Genomic DNA, 22,611 nt, shown 5'->3' with positions numbered 1-22,611 from the left:
TGTTTAATTCACTTGACTTTGATCTTTTCACCCCCGTACTGTTAGCTTTACAGCAAAACTGTCTCACTTTCAGATTCTGCAGGATAACATAATGGGTAAATAGTGAAGTTTGTTAGTGTGAAATGCACTGCACTGTATCAGGAACAGATATTTGCATACATTACTTAGAAGAACACAACTAGCATTTAAGTCTGCATTTTTCATTGGCATTCCACCAGATACAGTATGCTAGAGAGATAGTAGAAAACTGTGCTGCAAATGCTAAAGGACTCTGCACTGTAGGTGATGAATTTATGGTGTCTTACTTAAGTTAAAGTAATTGAGGTGGTGCAGAATGCCTAATTCTAAATATATATGATACTTTATAGATCAACTGATTTATTATGTTTACTCATCATATTTCTTGAAACCAAAGATAGGCCAAAGAGGGTTTTCTTATGTATTTGAGGTGTAAAATGACAAAATATTCATTATTTATTGGGGCTTCTGATTTGATGAAAACCATTTCCACTGAACTCAAGTACTGCAAAATCACGGCTTTTAAACTGTGATAAAACATTTTGTCATTCACAGGTAAAAGTAATATTAATTCAGATGAACTATAAATACATGTGATAAGTCTAATTAAATAATTTAAGGCTTTAAGTCACCCATGTCCTGTATTTCAACATACAAAACTACTTTACAAAGTTCCAGTTATCCACTGCTCATTCTAATTTGCATTTATTTTTTAACCAATTCATTTAATTTGTAGTCAATATCACATAGTACAACCCTTATATTCCTTAGTTCATTTGACCACATCTCTTACATCATTCACTATTGCATTTTGTGACTCCATAACAGTCTGTCAGCACACAGCCAGATGGACTCCTAGTGGTTTTGAAGCAGAGGTGTGTGTGCTGCCAACGCCTGAAGATGGCTCAGCACAGCAGCACCATCACCGCTTGACCATCGCACGGGGGTCAGCTTTTGTAATATTGTCTGAAACAGAATAAACAGATGGTTGGATGTGACTCGCTTTTCATGTCAAGTTTGATATCTGATCTGATATCTTTTTGTTTCGGGCACTGTGTGACTTTCTGAATTTGAACTTTTGAGTGTCTGCGCCATGCTTTTGTTGCTTATACCACTGCATAAGCCAACAAATAGTATGTTTTTCCTTGCCTCTGCTTCACATTCGCTGAAATTCTTCTTTTTGTCACGTGCCTTTGCCATTGTCTTTTAACCAAACACTGAACGGAAGGTGATATTTATATTGATTTTCATATTAAAATATGCAAAATTCCAGGAGGTGTCAGGGTGGGGCTGTAATCACATGTGTTAAATTTCACATTCATTGGGATTTACAAAGGGGAAGTGTGTGGAACATGGCGTGGAACATGGTAGGTAAGGCAGGATCAAGCAAAAGTCAAACGTGTACCAACAGAAATTTCTCAGTACAAAAAAGTTTGTTTTAAAAAGGTTTAGTGAAAATTCAAAGCAAACGGTTCGCACAAGAATAAAGAAAAGTTGTTACACACATAGAATAAAAGGCAAAAAAGGAAAAACTTTCTCTTCTTTAAACAGCATTTTCTTGTTAAACTACAGTTGTTTTCTATACTTAAAAGTTTTATTTCACCTTCAATATGTTCTAAATGTATGGCACTGTACATTCAATAGAGCACATTGTGTTACATACTACTGGGCACGTTATGGCAAGGCAGGTCACTAACTAAGACTAATCTATAGTCAGAGGGACAAAGATAGTTAGAATATACCAACACAATTCAGCTTGTGGGGTTTATAAGAACCTCCCATATCCTGTGCGCTAATTTATAGGCAAACATTTAACATAACAAGGAAAATACTTCTATCAACTTAACATAAACTAAATAATTAGCAAATGGCTCTTACGGTGGATTCTATGCACAGCATTATACACGAGGCCCCTGGTGTTATATTTATAGTTCAAAGTGTACAGAATGTAGAGAAAAGGAGACAAGACTGTTCCTTGTGGTGCTCCATTGCTGCTCACATAATCCTTGAGTTTCAAAAACAGTGGTCTGCATGACAGATTGACAGAGTCCATTATCCAGGACATTGTAGGTTAATCCATCTGCATATCTCTGAGTTTACCTCTTAGTAGGAATGGCTGGATATTACTGAAGGCTCTAGAGAAATCAAAAAACATAATAAGTCTTGTGGAGAAGATGGAAAATTGTAGCCTCCACTCCAATTTTTATCTGATAGGCAAACTTCAATAGGTTCAGGTGGTCTACCAAGAGGACTTATATAGTCCAAAACTAGTCTCTAAAATGTCTTCATGGTGTAAGACGTGCCACTGCTGTAGTTATTAAGTAAAGAGGTGCCTGCCTTCTTTGGAACAAGAACAATGCAGGATGTTTTCTGCAGCAGTGTCATTTTATGAAGCCCAAGGACAAACTGAAAAGGTGATGGAGGACACCACAGAGTTGTTCAGCACAGGCCTTAAGAAGTTGAGAACTGACTCCATCTGGTCCTGCAGCTTTACTTGTGTGTATCTTCCTCAGTTGTCTCCTCACTTGTTCTTCAGTTGTGGACATCCACACCGATGGTCAGAGGTGGACTTGTGACAGGCCATTCCAGTTGAATTTGTAGGAGTTGTTAATGGGATAGGGAAGTGGATAGGACTGGTGAGCTTTGTTGGGGTGAATAGCCTTTTCTCATCTAGATTGTTCTAATGCAGTAGAGATGGTGTGGGGAGACCTGTCTTTGGATGAAGGTGGAAGTGAGAGAGAAAAATCTATCAAAAAATTAGTTCAGGATGTTAGCATCTGATCCCTGGATTGTTTGAGTCCAATAATATACCCAGCCCATTCCAAAGATCCTTTGTGTTTATTTTCTGTTTTAGCTCTGTAAGTTTCCTTTTCTTCACTCCGCCTTTTCTTAGCACTTGCTGAGCATCTTCTTTTTCACCAGATTTGAATGTATTTTTTCTCATTCAGGAGACCTTTTAGTTCCTTAGTAATTCAGGGCTTGTTCTTTGGAAAGTAATGTACAGTTTTTGTGAGTACCACAGTGTCGACACAGAAGTTAATATAGCCTGTGAGGCAGTGACAGTGTCCCTCAATATCATCCCCAATTTACTTTGTCTTAATTTCCGAGTCTGCCATTTGGAAGCAGTCATTCAGAGCCATTCTAGCCTCCACGCTCCAATTCCTCACTATTCAGGTGGTAACATCAGGGTTGTAGCTGCAAATAAGATGAACCAGGTTGTGGTCAGATTTGCCTAAGGGTGCCAGTAGATTACACTTAAAGGCATCTTTAACATCTAAATACAGCAGGTTCAATTTGTTATTTCCTCAAGTGGAACAAGTCACAAATTGATAGAAATGTGTCATTGTTCTTTCCAAAGTCACATGGTTGAAGTCACCATATATTATAATGGTAGGTTCAGAGTGAGTCATCATTAAACTGTTTTTGACAGAAGGAATCATTTCCATTGCTAAGTCCCCATTTGCAGAGGTAGAAATATAAACATTAATAAGGATAATGCAATGTATCTCCCTGGGCAAATAACATGTATGAATTCTGACAGCCATAATTTCAATGTTTGAATTCCAAGCTGTAGTTTTAACTACAATATGCTCCCTTTTACACCATTCCTCATTCACACAAATGACCAGTCCCCCTCCTATCTTTTTTGCTTGAATAAGATTAAATCCGTCCAGCATTAAAACAATGTCAGGTATATCAGATTTAAGCCAGCTCTCCATAAAGCACAAAATACCACTGTACTTGACCTGCTATAAGAGCAGACAGTTCATCCATCTTATTTGACAGAGATCAAACTTTTCCCATTACAATATATGGGAGACCAGTTCTAAAAACTTGTATTTGCTTGGGCCGTAGCATGCAGACTGCACATATGTAACAGATCAGCTGTTAACTCACTGGTCAGTTGTAGAACCCTGATATTGAATTAAAAATACAAGGCACAATGATAGCTTCTACATGTAATGACAGGATGTAAATCTTTATGAACTTTATTTTCAAACATCCCTTTAGTTGTATTTTTTGAGATCACTGGAAAGAAGTGTGTGGCACTCCCAATATCTATGCAAATGAATGAAAGATATGGACGCTATCCAGTGACATGAGATGAAGACTGGACTCCTTCGGTACTGTGTCTCTTTGGAGAATTCTTGGTTTGACTTTATGTTTAATGAGTGGTTTCTCATGGAGTCCCAAATGAGGCACATTTCCTGCATTGTGAGGGAGCATCGGTTAGAGGATTATGTCTGTGGGGGGCAAATCCCAGAGTGTGATCTAGCTCACAGGATTGATCCTCAATGTTGAGGATACAAGTGGCTGGACCAGCCAAGGGGACACCCATGTAACACCTGGCTGAGGCAGATAGAGGGCCATTTCTGGAGGGTGGGACTGGCTGGGGGATTGCCAACCAGGAGCCTCAGCTATTTCATCGTGTAGTGGATGTGGCAACATGCTGTATCAGTGTATGCTCCCCAACCTGACCTGACCTTGAAAATTTGTTTAATTGTCTCTGTTATGATGAAAGTAATTTTCCTGTCTGACATAACAGCCTTTGAACCACATTACTATCATTCCACTATCTGACTCAATTCATTTCAGTTGGAGGTCAGTGTAGCAAGAGCAGTAGAATATATGGCACAAATCACAATGTTTATACCTTTGCTTAAACCTCTTTTGGAATCGAGCCATTATCCATATAAGTTTAATGATAAGGTTGAATGGGTGAAGGGAGTTTAGTTTTGAAAGGTATTATAAATGAGAAAGACAGTTGGTGAACAACTATTCAGTTAAGACACATTTCAATTTGTTTTTTATTATTATCGTTACATCCAGCAGGTGGGTCCTGACTTCCAGGAAATTAAATTCATTTTACTAGTAGTTAAGATGAATGCTTAGGTACCTGTATGCCTTACTTAAAGGAAAGTAAAAATTATGGAAAAGGTCACTTTGCTTGTTTTAAGTTTAATGGTTTACACTCCTAATGAGAACTGTCATGCATTTGCATTCCTCCTGCTTGTCTAAATTCTACACATGTTGCTAGAAACTGTTAGTATGTCCCCTCCTGCTGGCCTTTTCCTGTTCATGTGTAACTAGCGTAATTTTAGATAATATTAAGTTTTCAAATAACATGCTTCATTTTATAGCTTCATTTTATAATAATAATAAATATTATTTTTAAAATTGGTCTTTCTAAGGGTGTAAGAACAAGAGAACGTAAAAGGTTTCTGAACTTACCCTTAGTCTGTTACCTTCCATCATTGCTCACATTCTGATAATAATAATAATAATAATAATAATAATAATAATAATAATAATAATAATAATAATAATAACATTTATTTGTATAGCACATTTTCATACAAAAAAGTAGCTCAAATTGCTTTACATAATGAAGAACAGTAAATAAAAAAATATATATATAACAACATAAGAAATTAAAATAAGACAATATTAGTTAACATAAAAAAAAAGAGTAAGGTCCGATGACCAGGGTGGACAGAAAAAACAAAAAAAAAAAAACTCCAGACGGCTGGAGAAAAAAATAAAATCTGCAGGGGTTCCAGGCCATGAGACCGCCCAGTCCCCTCTGGGCATTCTACCTAACATAAATGAAATAGTCCTCTCGTGTCTAGGGTTTTCACGGAAGGACTTGATGATGATGGACATGCAGACTTTTAATTCTTCACTGTTGGAACATCACAGTGCTTTGAGTAGATGGTGGTGGCCAAAAGGACACCGGAAAAAGAAACAGAAGAGAGAATAGGGGTTAGTACAGATTTTAGAGCTACCATGGATAGTTATTATAATGAATTGGATATACAGAGTATCAGGATTTAAATTACAGTAAAGTTATGAGAAGGCCATGTTAAAGTAATGTGTTTTCAGCAGTTTTTTGAAGTGCTCCACTGTATTAGCCTGGCGAATTCCTATTGGCAGGCTATTCCAGATTTTAGGTGCATAACAGCAGAAGGCCGCCTCACCACTTCTTTTAAGTTTTGCTCTCGGAATTCTAAGGAGACACTCAGTTGAGGATTTGAGGTTACGATTTGGAATATAAGATGTCAGACATTCCGATATATAAGATGGGGTGAGATTATTTAAGGCTTTATAAACCATAACCAGAATTTTAAAATCAATCCTGAATGACACAGGTAACCAGTGTAGTGACATCAAAACCGGAGAAATGTGCTCGGATTTTCTTTTCCTTGTTAGGATTCTAGCAGCTGCATTCTGCACTAGTTGCAAACGATTTATGTCTTTTTTGGGTATTCCTGAGAGGTGTGCGTTACAGTAATCTAGTCAACTGAAAACAAACGCATGAACTAATTCCTCAGCATCTTTCAATGATATAAGAGGTCTAACTTTTGCTATGTTTCTTAAGTGAAAAAATGCTGTCCTAGTGATCTGATTAATATGCGATTTAAAATTCAGATTACAGTCAACAGTTACCCCTAAGCTTTTTACCTCCGTCTTGATTTTTAATCCTAATGCATCAAGTTTATTTCTAATAGCCTCATTGTATCCATTCTTGCCAATCACTAAGATTTTAGTTTTCACTTTATTTAGCTTGAGAAAGTTACTATTTATCCATTCTGAAATACAAGTCGGACATTGTGTTAGTGAATCAAGAGATTTGGGGTCATCAGGTGCAATTGATAAATACAGCTGTGTGTCATCAGAATAGCTGTGGTAGCTCACGTTGTGCCCTGAGATAATCAGACCTAACAGAAGCATGTAGATTGAGAAGAGCTGCAGACCCAGGATAGAGCCTTGTGGAACACCATATAGGATATCATGTGTCTTTGAGTTGTAATTACCACAACTAAAAAAGAATTTTCTCCCTGCCAGGTAGGATTCAAACCAATTTAAGACACTGCCAGAGAGGCCCACCCATTGACTAAGGCGATTTCTAAGAATATTATGATCAATGGTGTCAAATGCATAGCATTCAAAAACTCCCATTTTCTACTTCTACCTCTTTTATTTTAATTTTTGACTCTTGGAACTTTATTATTTTATTTTTGTCCATTTTCGGCTGACTCTGGTTCTACTGGATCTTCTAATGTTTTCATTTATCCTGATTTTTTTACTCTTCTTTGTATAATTTAACAATAAAGGCAGACTTAGAATACAACAGCACACATAAAATACAATATCAGAAATATCAAGTTTATGCTTATTGTTATGTGTACATTGTACATTGTACAATGAAATTATTATGTGCAGGCTTCATCAAAATACTGACTGTAGCTGTTGGAAGTTAAGGCAGGATCAAGCACGGGTCAAACGCATGCCAAAAGAAATCTCTCAGTCCAAAGTTCATTTTAAAAAGGTTTAGTGAAAATTCAAACCAAACAGTCCACACAAGAATAAAGAAAAGGATTCTTACACACATATAATAAAAGGCAGAAAAACGGGAAAAAATATTTCTTCTCTAAACTTAGCTTTTTCTTGTTAAACTTCAGTTGTTTTCTATACTAAAAGATGCTTTACTTCACCTTCAGTACGTTCTAAATGTATGGTGCTGCACATTCTATAGAGAATGTTGCGTTACATACAACTGGGCACATTAAGGCACGGTTTAAAAACTTCAAGCCCTCTGTGACTTACATATGGCAAGGCAGGTCACTAACTGAGAATAATCTGTAGTCAGAGAGACCAGAATAGTTAGAATATACCAGTTCAATTCAGCTTATGGGGGGTTATATGAACCTCTCATAGACTCTACTCTTTTGTATAGGCAAACATTTAACATAAATAAGCAAATACTTCTATCTGCTTGACATAACCTAAATAACCTGCAAATGGCTCTTACACTGACAATATTACAATACCAACAAAAACACATGCAAAAAAGGAAAAACTAGACAAAAGACATAAGAAATGTAGTGATCACTATGAGTTGTTGTTGAGTTGCCTTGGTAGTAATGTAAGTGTTCTGGATGATTGAATGGCCAGTAATTAAATCTTGACCTCCCCCACACCTCCACCCCCATCCATTGGTTAGTCAGACCTGAAGTCATGTCCAATTTGAAGGTGTTGGAATAAATCAGACCAAGAGTCCATGTTAGTCAATTATGTCTGACATTAGAAAAGTCTGTCATTCCAAACAAATATGTTTTGAGGTTGTCTGAGTCAACCACTGATCAACTTCTGTCCAGTAGAATTCTTTATAGATCTGAGTTAGAGACAGAAACCTAAGTGAATCTATTATTAGAAAAGTCCATCAAAAGATACAGCTGAATGAAAACATGACTCCCATTTCTTTGACATATCCTGTGAAGTGCTAATGTCATTCTCTACAATGTCATTTTTTCTTATCAGTTAATACTGTATATCAAGAAGGCAGAAAACACTTCCAGTTATAAAGCAGCGCTGTTCATGAAGACAGCAATGGGATTCGATTAAAAATCAAATTGCTAACACTTACCTAATGGGTAAATACATTGCATGTGAATGGCCAGCTCTGCTTGCAGTCATCACATCATTTGTGGAAACAATAACCTGTCCCTAAGGACCACCTGTAATAAAGGGATTGATGGGTATTTAAGGAAATTATTAACACTGTATGTGTCTCATTTTAGAAAGAAATGAAGAAATGGAAAGAGCATGAAATTCATTTGTACAATGCAATTAGATCAAGCATGTACAAGACTGACCTGACTCTAATATAATGGGATTCCAAATGGGACTATACTAGATGATAATGATATATATAAAGTAAGGGATTGCATGGATTGAGAGAAATTACAGAAATTAATGAGTCTGAGGTCATACATTCTGTGTAGCATTTACTACATGGAGTGCATAATTTGTAAAAATTATGTTTTATTGTTCCATATTTGCTGTAGAGTAGTATAAGCCAGGGACTTTCTGTCAAAATGGCAAAAAATGATTGATGACTTAAGCCCCGCCCCTTTGGGTTGACGTCATTAATCCCCACCCCTTTTGATGGGTGTATGACCCTTCCTTGAACCCACGCCCACCCTCCACCCACCTGTTTGCCCCAGGAAACTGTCAAGAGCAGACTTGATGGATGTCTGCCCCCTCCTTCACCCCAGCCCCCCTCTCCCGAGGACAAGTCCAGGCATGTTGCAGAAGGACCCTCGACATGTCCGTGCAAGTTTCTATCCAGACCCTGCCGTCCACACCACCATCTCCCCAGGCATGAAGGCCCTGCCTCTGCCCCCAGTCCCGGTAAGGCAGCCCCTGATGACGGCCCCTTCCACTTCCTTGACCACTTCTCCCGAGGACATGCCCACACACACACATGTTCCAGCCGGTCTAATCTGCCTTATAGCCGTTCCTGCCTCTACTGCTTTGGGCAAGAACCCTCTGTATTTATCTATCCATTATTTAAAATATCTATCTAACCTTTGCTTTATCATTTGTAAACCGCTTTAAAGTCAAGCTGCCTTCTTCATCTCACAGACAGTCTCTACGTTGAAAAAGCCTTTACTTCACACCGCTGGGTGCACGAAGCCCACAGAAATATATGCTGTCCGGCTCTCTCTGTCTATACTGAGACTCTCGGAGCAGGCAGAAACCCCTGCGCACGCCTACCATCGAGTACGAGCTGTCCAGGGCCTGAGTTCTGTGCAGGCGCAAATTGTCCAGGGCCTATAGCTGTAAGATGATGGGTGTCACGCTGGGGGAGGGACCTGCGAGATCACATGCAAACAACGGGGGGCAAGCTCACACCCCCTCCCCCCTGAGGGCTGACTGTTCGTGAGAGCCCAGACTTTCTTACCATGATATGTAAAGGTTGTACTTAATTTTTAAAGTTAAGGGATTTTAAAAATCACACACACAGTTAAATAATAGGCAGCGGGGATCTTTTAAAACACGTTTGAGACGTATAAAAATCTATCCTTGGTTTTATAATTGATATAAAAAGTATATCTAAAACAAAAAAAATTGGACTTTTCGGTGTCCGGTCAAAGACACGGATGTTAACTGAACATCGGACAATACACGGATGTCCAGTTAAAATGATTGTCACGCATCTGCTACCTTTTAAAGCATGTTTGAGATGTATACAAAATCTATCCTTGGCTTTATAATTTATATAAAAAGTATATCTAAAACAAGCCCTTATTCCATCCAATACCTCCCATTTTAAATATAGTTTGATATAAGCCTTGTAAAAATCACACACTCCATTAAATAATAGGCAACAGGGTCCTTTTAAAGAACATTTGAGACGTATAAAAATCAAGCCTCGGATGTATATTTTGTATATTTTAAAAAAGCCCTGTTCCATCCTTGTTAGATTGCCTTTAACACATCGGACCTCTGGGGATAGAGAAAGGCGTTTTAAAACACTCCTTGGCAAAACTAAAACCTTTGGGAGCGATTCACAGCTCAGAGGCGCCTGTTGAGTCCCCTGGATCAGGCCAGATCATGATCTTTAAACCCATGTCAGATCATTCGGGGGTCAGTGTGAAAAATAGACTCACCTTGTGACATACAGATACTAAAAGAAATCGACGGCTTACAAAGGTGACTTTTTAAAAAATATTGGACTTTTCGGTGTCCGACCAAAGGCACAGATGTGAACCCGGACAACGGACAATACACGGATGTCCAGTTAAAATGATTGTCACGCATCTGCTGCCTTTTAAAGCACATTTGAGACGTATAAAAAATCGATCCTTGGCTTTATAATTTATATAAAAAGTATATCTAAAACAAGCCCTTTTCCATCCAATTTTATATATAGTTCGATATAAGCCTTGTAAAAATCACACAGATGTATGCAACAGTTCCCTTTTAAATTACATATAAAAAGCTATCCTTGGGTTTATAACTTGTATAAAAAGTATATCTAAAAAAGCCCTTTTTAAATAATCAGTGGACCTACGGAAACATATTGTGGAAGCAGGCATTTAATTTTCTAAAAGTTAGATTGCCTTCAACATGCAGTCATTCTGGGGATAGAGAAAGGCGTTTTAAAACACTCTTTCCAAAGCACATCGCCAACAGCTCCAGCATCCTGAAGCTAAGGGGGTGGGGGGTTCACACTTCAGCTGTTAATCCGGCTCAATCCTTATGCTGACACAAAAGATGTTCACACATAATTACTTTAACATAAGTTCGTATCTTCCAGGTTCAGTTTAAAATGAACTTAAAGTGAGGCCAGACATTTGCTAAAAGAAATCTACGGATAACAAAGGCTCATTTTTAAAAAATACCGGACGTTTCGGTGTCCGGCCAAAGGTTTAGATGTAATTATTGTTCATATAGACTATTCTGCACAGAGCACCGACAACAGTCAATATAACGGTAAGACCTATTCATGATTATTATAAGCGTTAAACGAGCATGTTTTAAAATGGAGGGGCTGAATCCTTATATTTTATCCTTAATATTAATATTTCCAAGTTGATTCTCCAGTAATTCCCTTTTAAAAATGATATTTGTTTACAACGTGTTTGAGGGCTTGTGTAGGAGCGTGAGCGCACTCGTGTGTGTATAAATTGTAGCATTTTATATTTCTATCTGTCTATATACGTGTACGACGATTAATGTACAATGTTCATAGGACTGAAGCAAACAATATTAGTTTTTTTCTCTTACCGAAAAGGGCTTTACAATCAATTAAGTTTTGTCTCTGCGTCTGAAAATTCAAACAGGTTCTCCCCTCTGAGGATATTCAGGCCTGGTTTAAAAGCGCAGGCCGGGTGTGTAATAGCTCGGACATAAGACGTCAGTATTCTGAACTATGTACAGAAGGACCCTCTTGTGAAATGCGTACTTGTTTGAATTGGAATCCCGCGATAACCGGTTGTTTTCTGCATGGAGCCGCCTGTTTTTTAAAAGTCTGAGATAACGAAACATTTATGCTTTATAAAAATTCTCATTTGGGGTGATCCCTTGTTCATCCGTCGTTAATATATTTTTTTATTTCCTCTGCGACTTAGTGTTTGTAAATTTAGTTTTTTACTGTCTTATATTTGTAATACTTGCTTGATATGGATGTGGGCGAGTCAATGTTTCATTTTGGAATAATAATAATGTCTAGCTTAACTCTGCCCTTGACTGTGATCACCGCACAGACCCTTGGCCTTTGACTCATAATCAAGAAGAATGCAACCACTTCTTGACTCTTGGAATCACAGTTCAAACTTACATCCCCTTCACCCTGAATGCGACTCAAACAAAGGGTGTTTTTTCACACACAGAGGGGAAAAGCCGTTTTCAAGGATAGATGTCCTATGTAGCTTGGACTACCTAAAAGAAAGAATAAACCTCACAGTTTTAGTAAACTTATAATCCTTGTGCTAACACATATCTTCTTCTATAATACGCTACTGTGGCTGTTCGTTTGTCTGTCCAGGATTTTAAATCACCTGTAGCTCGCAAACTGTTTCACCTATTGACTTGAAATTTGGTACACATATACTACGTGACGTCTACTATTCGCTTTCGGTGTGATGATTTTATTACTCTTTTTATTTTTATTTTATTTTATTGTTGAATCAACTCTCGGCGCCGTGCAGCAGGGCGGCCGTGCTGCACATGCGTACGGGTGCCGTCCTCATTCCCTACCACCTTCGCTAATCATTCTTGAGGCAGATTGAAGATTTAAGTGCCAGATTAAGTGAAAGATTAAAGAAAACGTACTAAGTAATTGCAACACAAAAACTAACGTAATCAGTTTTAACGCGAAAAGATAAAAGAGAAGCAGCGGGACGCTAGGGTGGAGAAAAGAAGAGCTGCTCAGGAAGCAGCAAGCCCATCATCCTCTAAGCAAATGAATGCTAAACGTACAGAGAAAGAGGAGGAATACTATGAATGCTCAATTCAAGTGTATTCACTGCACGTTATTGTGCAGTACGCCATTACTGGTAATAGATATTATATAACTATTCACTAAAACATTTTTCTTCCTGATTTGCCTAACATGTCCAAAATAAGCCTAATCATCAGCCCTGTAGTGTATAAGCTTATTTAACGTACTATAACCATTCTTATTTTTCAGGGGTTTATAACTGCGGTAAAATGGAATGCTATTACCAAGCATTAATAGAATTTCTAAAACTTTGTATTATATAAAACACCCTGCGTACCAAAGTGTTCATAGCCTGTTGATAAAAATGCTGTTTAAAGTTAAAGCCTGAACAAGATAACTGTTTTCTATTCAACATATAAAATGTTTAGTAAATAAAGAGAGACTAAATACAATTTATAACAAAAATGGAACACCGATGGCCAGATGAATACCTGAGCAAATCTAATTTAACTTGAAGTGAAGCAGTGTTTTACAAATCAAACCCTGCACAGTGGTTCTCAAACTGTGGGGCTGGCCCCTAGGGGGGCGCGAAGTAACAAAAAGGGGTGCGTGAAGATGTGAAAAAAAGAAAACAAGAATCGAAAATATGAAAAATACATCTAATGAAACCAAAACAAATTAACTCAAACTACATTCTGATACTAGAAAAATAAATATAGAGTTAGATAAATGTCGATAAAAGTTAAGTAGGTATAATAAAATATGCATCCATGTTATATCATTAATTAAAAAAGAACAAATTGGTATTAGGGGACTCCTTTCAAAAAACGCTAGGGGGGACACAATTAAAACTGTTATGAAAACTTGGGTTGCAAATACGTAAAGGTTGAGAGACGCTGTCCCTACAAACTAAATCTACAAAGAGGAAGACCCCAATCGCATTGGTGAGAAAAAAGAAAGTGAACTCCTGATCCTCATTAGCCCCTGCCTAGTACCGTGTTAATATATTGGATACTCTGTGCCTGGTAAAGTATCTTAAAACAACAACCCCTGTAAACACACACGCACTCAAAAACCTCTGCTGAAGAAGCAGCGTTGCACGTTAAAATACTCAGTGGTAAAATTACTGTTAAAAAGAAAAAAACCCTTTTAAATCAGATAGGAGGGTTTTCTCGGACCCCTATTAAGCGCATCCATTCCTTTCATTACTAGTTTAATAGGATAAATATGAATACTGTACACTCGCAAGCAAACTTTTTAAAATCTAAAGACTTAAATAAAAACAGACAGCCTGATCTCAGAGCCCCTGTGTATTAAGATATAATCTCATAAATACTGGTACATCTTATAATAATCATTTACCCAGTGATTCAACAATACACTTGATATGTCTAAAAATCATCCAAACTTTGGGTCTACTAGTCTGTATTTTATTTCATTTATCGAAATGAATGGAAACACAACTGCATTATGTCTATTAAGCATTCGCCGCAATATAAATTCCTGGGTTCCTGTTCGGGGTTCAGTCAATCTGTCTCCAGCTGGCTGTCCAAATGAGAATTTTTATAAAGCATAAATGTTTCGTTATCTCAGACTTTTAAAAAACAGGCGGCTCCGTACGGAAAACAACTGGTTATCGCGGGATTCCGATTCGAACAAGTATGCATTTCACAAGCGGGTCCTTCTGTACATAGTTCAGAATACTGACGTCTTATGTCCGAGCTATTACACACCTGGCCTGCGCTTTTAAACCAGGCCTGAATATTCTCAGAGGAGAAAACCTGTTTAAATTTTCAGACGCAGAGACAAAACTTAATTGATTGTAAAGCCCATTTCGGTAAGAGAATAAAACTAATATTGTTTGCTTCAGTCCTATGAACATTGTACATTAATTGTCGTACACGTAGATAGATAGAAATATAAAATGCTACAATTTATACACACGCGGGCTCCTACACAAGCCCTCAAACACGTTGTAAACAAATATCATTTTTAAAAGGGAATTACTGAAGAATCAACTTGGAAATATTAATATTAAGGATAAAATATAAGGATTCAGCCCCTCCGTTTTAAAACATGCTCGTTTAACGCTTATAATAATCATGAATAGGTCTTACCATTATATTGACTATCATTGGTGCTCTGTGCAGAATAGTCTGTATGAACAATAATTACATCTAAACCTTTGGCCGGACACCAAAACGTCTGGTATTTTTTAAAAATGAGCCTTTGTTATGCGTAGATTTCTTTTAGCAAATGTCTGGCCTCACTTTAAGTTCGTTTTAAACTGAACCTGGAAGATACGAACTTATGTTAAAGTAATTATGTGTGAACATCTTTTGTGTCAGCATAAGGATTGAGCTGGACTAACAGCTGAAGTGTGAACCCCCCACCCCCTTAACTTCAGGATGCTGGAGCTGTTGGCGATGTGCTTTGGAAAGAGTGTTTTAAAGCGCCTTTCTCTATCCCCATAATGACTGCATGTTGAAGGCAATCTAACTTTTAGAAAATTAAACGCCTGCTTCCACAATATGTTTCCTTAGGTCCGCTGATTATTTAAAAAGGGCTTTTTTAGATATACTTTTTATACAAGTTATAAACTCAAGGATAGCTTTTTATACATAATTTAAAAGGGAACTGTTGCATACGTCTGTGTGATTTTTACAAGGCTTATATCGAACTATATTTAAAATGGGATGGAAAAGGGCTTGTTTTAGATATACTTTTTACATAAATTATAAAGCCAAGGATAGATTTTTTATATGTCTCAAATGTGCTTTAAAAGGTAGCAGATGCGTGACAATGATTTTAACTGGACATCCATGTATTGTCCGTTGTCCGGGTTCACGTCTGTGCCTTTGGCCAGACTCCGAAAAGTCCAATATTTTTTTGTTTTAGATATACTTTTTATATCAATTATAAAACCAAGGATAGATTTTTATACATCTCAAATGTGTTTTAAAAGATCCCTGCTGCCTATTATTTAACTGTGTGTGTGATTTTTAAAATCCCTTAACTTTAAAAGTTAAGTACAACCTTTACATATCATGGTAAGAAAGTCTGGGCTGTCACGAACAGTCAGCCCTCAGGGGGGGGAGGGGGTGTGAGCTTGCCCCCCATTGTTTGCATGCGATCTCGCAGGTCCCTCCCCCAGCGTGACACCCATCATCTTACAGATATAGGCCCTGGACAATTTGCGCCTGCACAGAACTCAGGCCCTGGACAGCTCGTATTCGAGGGCGGGCGCGTGCAGGGGTTTCTGCCTGCTCCGAGAGTCTCAGTATAGACAGAGAGAGCCGGACAGCATATATTTCTGTGGGCTTCGTGCACCCAGCGGTGTGAAGTAAAGGCTTTTTCAACGTAGAGACTGTCTGTGAGATGGAGAAGGCAGCTTGACTTTAAAGCGGTTTACAAATGATAAAGCAAAGGTTAAATAGATATTTTAAATAATAGATAGATAAATACAGAGAGTTCTTACCCAAAGCAGTAGAGGCAGGAACGGCTATAAGGCAGATTAGACTGGCTGGAACATGTGTGTATGTGGGCATGTCCTCGGGAGAAGTGGTCAAGGAAGTGGAAGGGGCCGTCATCAGGGGCTGCCTGACCGGAGCTGGGGGCAGAAACAGGGCCTTCATGCCTGGGGACATGGTGGTGTGGACGGCAGGGTCTGGATAGAAACTTGCACAGACATGTCGAGGGTCCTTCCGCAACATGCCTGGACATGTCCTCGGGAGAGGGGGGCCGGGGTAAAGAACAACAACAACAACAACATTTATTTATATAGCACATTTTCATACAAAAAGTAGCTCAAAGTGCTTTACATAATGAAGAGAAGAAAAATAAAAGACAAAATAAGAAATTAAAATAAGACAACATTAATTAACATAGAAAGGAGTAAGGTCCGATGGCCAGGGTGGACAGAAAAAACAAAAAAAAAACTCCAGAAGGCTGGAGAAAAAAATAAAATCTGTAGGGGTTCCAGGCCACGAGACCGCCCAGTCCCCTTTGGGCATTCTACCTAACATAAATGAAATAGTCCTCTTTGTAGTTAGGGTTCTCACGGAGTCACTTGATGGTGATGGTCATACAGATTTCTGGCTTTTAATCCATCCATCATTGTTGGAACATCATGGTGCTTTGGGTAGATGGTGGTGGCGCACGCCACCACCAACAGGACACCGGAAAAGGAAACAGAAGAGAGAGTAGGGGTTAGTACAGATTTTGAATGAATAGTTATTATAATGAATTAGATATACAGAGTATCAGGATTAAATTACAGTGAAGTTATGAGAAGGCCATGTTAAAGTAATGTGTTTTCAGTAGTTTTTTAAAGTGCTCCACTGTATTAGCCTGGCGAATTCCTACTGGCAGGCTATTCCAGATTTTAGGTGCATAACAGCAGAAGGCCGCCTCACCACTTCTTTTAAGTTTTGCTCTTGGAATTCTAAGGAGACACTCAGTTGAGGATCTGAGGTTACGATTTGGAATATAAGGTGTCAGACATTCCGATATATAAGCCGGGGCGAGATTATTTAAAGCTTTATAAACCATAAGCAGAATTTTAAAGTCAATTCTGAATGACACAGGTAACCAGTGTAGTGACATCAAAACTGGAGAAATGTGTTCGGTTTTTCTTTTCCTGGTAAGGATTCTAGCAGCTGCATTCTGCACTAGTTGCAAACGATTGATGTCTTTTTTGGGTAGTCCTGAGAGGAGTGCGTTACAGTAATCTAGCCGACTGAAAACAAACGCATGAACTAATTTCTCTGCATCTTTCGATGATATAAGAGGTCTAACTTTTGCTATGTTTCTTAGGTGAAAAAATGCTGTCCTAGTGATCTGATTAATATGCGATTTAAAATTCAGATTACAATCAACGGTTACCCCTAAGCTTTTTACCTCCGATTTGACTTTTAATCCTAATGCATCCAGTTTATTTCTAATAGCCTCATTGTATCCATTATTGCCAATCACTAAGATTTCGGTTTTTTCTTTATTTAATTTGAGAAAGTTACTATTCATCCATTCTGAGATACAAGTTAGACATTGTGTTAGCGAATCAAGAGATTTGGGGTCATCAGGTGCTATTGATAAATACAGCTGTGTGTCATCAGCATAGCTGTGGTAGCTCACGTTGTGCCCTGAGATAATCTGACCTAATGGAAGCATGTAGATTGAGAAGAGCAGTGGACCCAGGATAGAGCCTTGTGGAACACCATATAGAATATCATGTGTCTTTGAGTTATAATTACCACAACTAACAAAGAATTTTCTCCCTGCCAGGATTCAAACCAATTTAAGACACTGCCAGAGAGGCCCACCCATTGACTAAGGTGATTCTTAAGAATATTATGATCAATGGTGTCAAATGCGGCACTCAGATCTAAGAGGATGAGAACAGATAAATGGCCTCTGTCTGCATTTACCCGCAAGTCATTTACTACTTTAACGAGTGCAGTTTCTGTGCTGTGATTTGTTCTAAAACCTGACTGAAATTTATCAAGAATAGCATGTTTATTGAGGTGCTCATTTAACTGTATAATGACTGCCTTCTCTAGAATTTTACTTAAGAAAGGCAGGTTAGAGATGGGTCTATAATTTTCAAGAGCAGAGGGATCGAGATTATTTTTCTTAAGTAGGGGTTTAACTACCACTGTCTTAAGACAGTCTGGGAAGACCCCCGTATCTAATGACGAGTTTACTATGTCAAGAACATTATCACTAAGCACGCCCGATACTTCTTTGAAAAAATTTGTTGGTATTGGGTCAAGGGCACAGGTGGAGGGTTTCATTTGAGAAATTATTTTATGTAAATCAGGTAAATCTATCCTAGTGAAAGACTTTAATTTGTTTATTATGGGGTACTGGGGTTTAGGAGGATCCTTAGTGTTGGGGAGATATACTATGTTATTTCTAATATCAATAATTTTTTGATTGAAAAATACAGCGATAGCCTCACAGGTTTTACTGGAAGTACTTAGGAGGCATTCCTTTGAGTTACCTGGGTTTAACAGATGATCAATTGTTGAGAATAAGACTCTGGGATTACTAGCATTGTTATTTATAATCTTAGAGAAATAGCAGCGCCTCTCAAGACGGACTGTGTTATTGTATTCTATTATTTTAACTTTTAATATTTCATAGTCAATAGTTAGTTTAGTTTTCCTCCATTTACGCTCAGCTCTACGGCATGTTTTCTTTAAATCAGACACTCTTTGGGTCTTCCATGGTATAACAATGCTAGAAGATTTTTTAACTGTCTTTTCAGGTGCAACTAAGTCAACAGCAGCCCTCACTTTAGTATTAAATCTTTCCACCTTACTATTTACATTCTCCTCGCTATTATAGTTGGCACTATAAACGGACTGATTGGTTAGAATGTTTGAAAGTTTTAAAGCTGCTGATGAGTCAAAGAAGCGTTTTTTAACAATATGCTTCTCATGAGTGTTTTCTATCATTATTTCTATATTAAATAGTAGAAGAAAATGGTCTGATAGACCCGTATCAATGACCTGCTTTATATCAACTTTTAGTCCTTTAGTAATTACTAAGTCTAACGTATGACCTGCTTTATGTGTAGGCTGATTAACGAGCTGTCTCAAATCAAAAGAGTCCAGGAGGTTCATAAATTCTTTTACTTTCTGGTCACATTGATTATCTATATGAAAATTAAAGTCGCCGACTATTAAGAGTGTGTCATAGTTCGTAATTAAGATTGACATCAAGTCAGAGAATTCCTCAAAGAAAGACGCGTTGAATTTTGGAGGTCTATACACGGATAATACTAGAACGTGAGAATCTCCCTGAATAATAATGGCGAGATACTCAAAAGACTTGAATTTACCAAAACTGATAATTTTACATTTTAACCTGCTTGAGTAAATGTTTGCTAGTCCTCCACCCCTCTTTCCTTGGCAATCAGCACGAGTAAAACTGTAATCCGGAGGCGCAGATTCGATTAAAACAGCTGCGCCATCTGAGCTAAGCCACGTTTCACTTAGTGCAATAAAATCTATTTTTTTATCACTAATAAGATCGTTGATAAAAAACGTCTTGTTAGTTAAAGCTCTAACATTTAATAGAGCCATATTCAATGTTTCAGAGGAGCAGAGATGAATACTATGTGCGTTATTGATATATGGAACAGGAATTAAGTTATTTTTATTAGCGCCGCTCTACGTGTATTTTTTGTTTAATCTATGATATGTTTTTATAGTTTTAATACATTGTTCATCTAAAGTAGTAACTTTAATTAAATTATTGGTGTTTATGCCGTATTGCCTAGATTTTCTATGTGCATTAAGATTGGTTATTACAGTATTTATGTTGTGCACTTTTATGGAAGATTTTATTAAACAATTATCATGACCAAGCACAGGAATGGCAATTCGGAAGGGGTTAAAAGCAGAGATAGATAGTCAAGATAAACAAATTACCTTGGATATGTTTTCGGAGAGGACCCGGGCGCCGAAGCTATTCGGATGCAGGCCATCTCACTTGAAAAAACGCGGTCTTTCCCAAAAGAGGTCCCAGTTGTTGATGAAACCGATGTCTTGATTCTTGCAGAAGCCCTGCAGCCAGTTGTTTAAACCAAGCAGACGACTGTAGTACTCGTTTGATCGTCTGACGAGAGGGAGTGGACCCGAGATGAAGATCTTTGCCGATGGGGTCCTCTCCTTTGTGTCTTTAATTAATGCAGTGAAGTCTGCCTTGAGGATCTCGGACTGTCGGTGCCTTATGTCGTTTACGCCAGCATGTAAAACAATTGCTCCAACTGCCCTGTTCTTGTAGATCGCCGGCGCACGTCTCGTCACATCTCGGACACGAGCACCGGGAAAACAAGAAACAAAAGATTTTCTATTAGGGCAAGTGATATTGAGGTTCCTAACAATAGAATCACCTACCACTATTACATCACTAGGAGCTGAAGGCGAACTGGGGACGCTTAGAGGGTCAAACCTGTTCTGCGTTACGATGCTTGCCTGTGCCGATGGAGGTGTTCTGGCCTTGAACCCCCGCCTGCATAGCTGAAATACACCGAGGTCATCATCGGTGTCGCTCCTACGAGGCGCGGGGGTGAAGGTGACTTGAGCGGCACAACGCGGGGTTGATATTACGCTGATAACAGATGGCGAGGACGGTTTATCCAACAGCCGAGCCTTCAGATCTCTGAGGTATCTACGTCTGGACAGAAGTTTCTGAATCTGTTCATCGAGTGCCTGGAGTTCCTCGACTACAATTTCAACGCGATTCACCTCACTATCGGCCATTGTCCGCTTCTGTTTCTGCTTCCGCTTCCGCTTCGTGCCCTAGGAAGAATGAGAGAGGGGGCAGACATCCATCAAGTCTGCTCTTGACAGTTTCCTGGGGAAAACAGGATGTGGGGGCGGGTTCAAGGAAAGGTCAGACATCTATCAAAATGGGCGAGGCTTAATGACATCAATCCAAAGGGGCGGGGCTTAATGACATCAATCATTTCTTGCATTTTGACAGAAAGTCCCTGGCTTATACTACTCTGTAGTGTTTGATCAGTATTAAAATTTTGACTATGATATTGATATCAGCTTTTGGTGGCAAAATAGTTCAGGAGCAAATAACAAATAACTCCAAACCCCACTTCCCATCTTACTCCAGCCTTTTTCAGTTCTTTTACAGTACCAGTACAACACAAATCCCCTAATCTGCTGTAACTAGTTAGTGGACTGCCTGACCAGGAGACTATAATTGGTTAGGACTGGAAAGAAAACTACTACACATTCCACTAATGACTACTGGATAGTTACTGTCTGAGCCAAAGTTTGCCTTTCCTCTTCACACATGACTAGGCAGCAATGACTGGATCATCATGTTTTCAGACTACATCATGATAATTGACCTGTAGCTTCATAATATCCAACTATCTTTGCACTATCCTTTTACCTGCTGTTTTCATGCTAGTCTCTTCTTGCACATGTCTTCCTACATCCATAACATTTTTAAACTGCATGCTGTATTACAGTCTTGTTGATGCCCTGTTATTGTTAGATTTTTACTTGTCTTTTGTACAGTACTTGAGAGATTTGCTTTTTGTACTCTATGAGTACTGAATTGTGTGTTCATCTCTATTTATTGTTCCTATATGTGACTAAGAAATCCATTGTAGCAGTAACTGCATGAGCCACATGCATTAGTAACCAGCTTCAACTTGTTGTTACATGGGTCATTATTTTTTAGTTTTTGTACTCTATGGGCTACTGATTTCCCATCATTCCTTCTATCCTCATTTCTCTCTCCTCTTCTTCACAGGCTGAACTCTTGTGGTCTAACCTCCGAATGTTGTTCAGCTCTCTCTTTAGCCCTTTCCTCTCCACATACACGACTGGTTGAACTGGAAATGAACAAAAATAACTTTGAGGATTCAGGAGTTAATCTGCTGTGTGAAGGACTGATGAGCCCAAACTGTAAATTAGAGATATTATGGTGAGTAAACATGGAGTGAGTGTGTGTGTGTATGTGTGTGTGTTTTGGGGGGTTAAAAATTGTATTTTTATTGACATTGCCATGCGAATGTTAGAAATACCAGAATAAAAAATTACATCCCTAAATCAAATCAAACAACAGGATTTTGTATAAACAGTCAGATGGACATGAGCAGAGGACAGAAGAAAACATTTGAACAACTTTAAAATTGCTTGTGTGTGTCTAAATGCTAAATATTAGCCATGTTTACATCTTAATTTCCTTTAGACTCCTATTTTTTCTTGAAGGCAACATTATGGCACAGAGCCCATCTACCAGAGTGAGCACTCTCATCATTTCTAACCAGCCAGTTGTTTTATTTGTTAACCCCAAAACTGCCCTGCCTCACATTTGTCTTCTCT

At 38.3% G+C, this 22,611-nt stretch overlaps 1 protein-coding gene across 1 annotated transcript in view; it reads left to right on the top strand.

Annotated features, from left to right (window-relative positions):
* LOC114642653 (NACHT, LRR and PYD domains-containing protein 3-like) overlaps positions 1–22,611 on the top strand; it is a 148,468-nt gene that overhangs the window by 87,607 nt on the left and 38,250 nt on the right. The window contains exon 13 of the mRNA XM_051924930.1: positions 22,037–22,210. Within this exon, the coding sequence (XP_051780890.1) occupies positions 22,037–22,210 (174 nt within the window). The remainder of the gene's footprint in view (positions 1–22,036; positions 22,211–22,611) is intronic.

This window comes from Erpetoichthys calabaricus, chromosome 1 (genome assembly GCF_900747795.2).
Source record: "Erpetoichthys calabaricus chromosome 1, fErpCal1.3, whole genome shotgun sequence".
Classification (NCBI taxonomy): Eukaryota; Metazoa; Chordata; class Cladistia; order Polypteriformes; family Polypteridae; genus Erpetoichthys; species Erpetoichthys calabaricus.
Note: the sequence above shows the minus strand (reverse complement) of the source record. Positions and strands in the feature narration are given on the sequence as shown.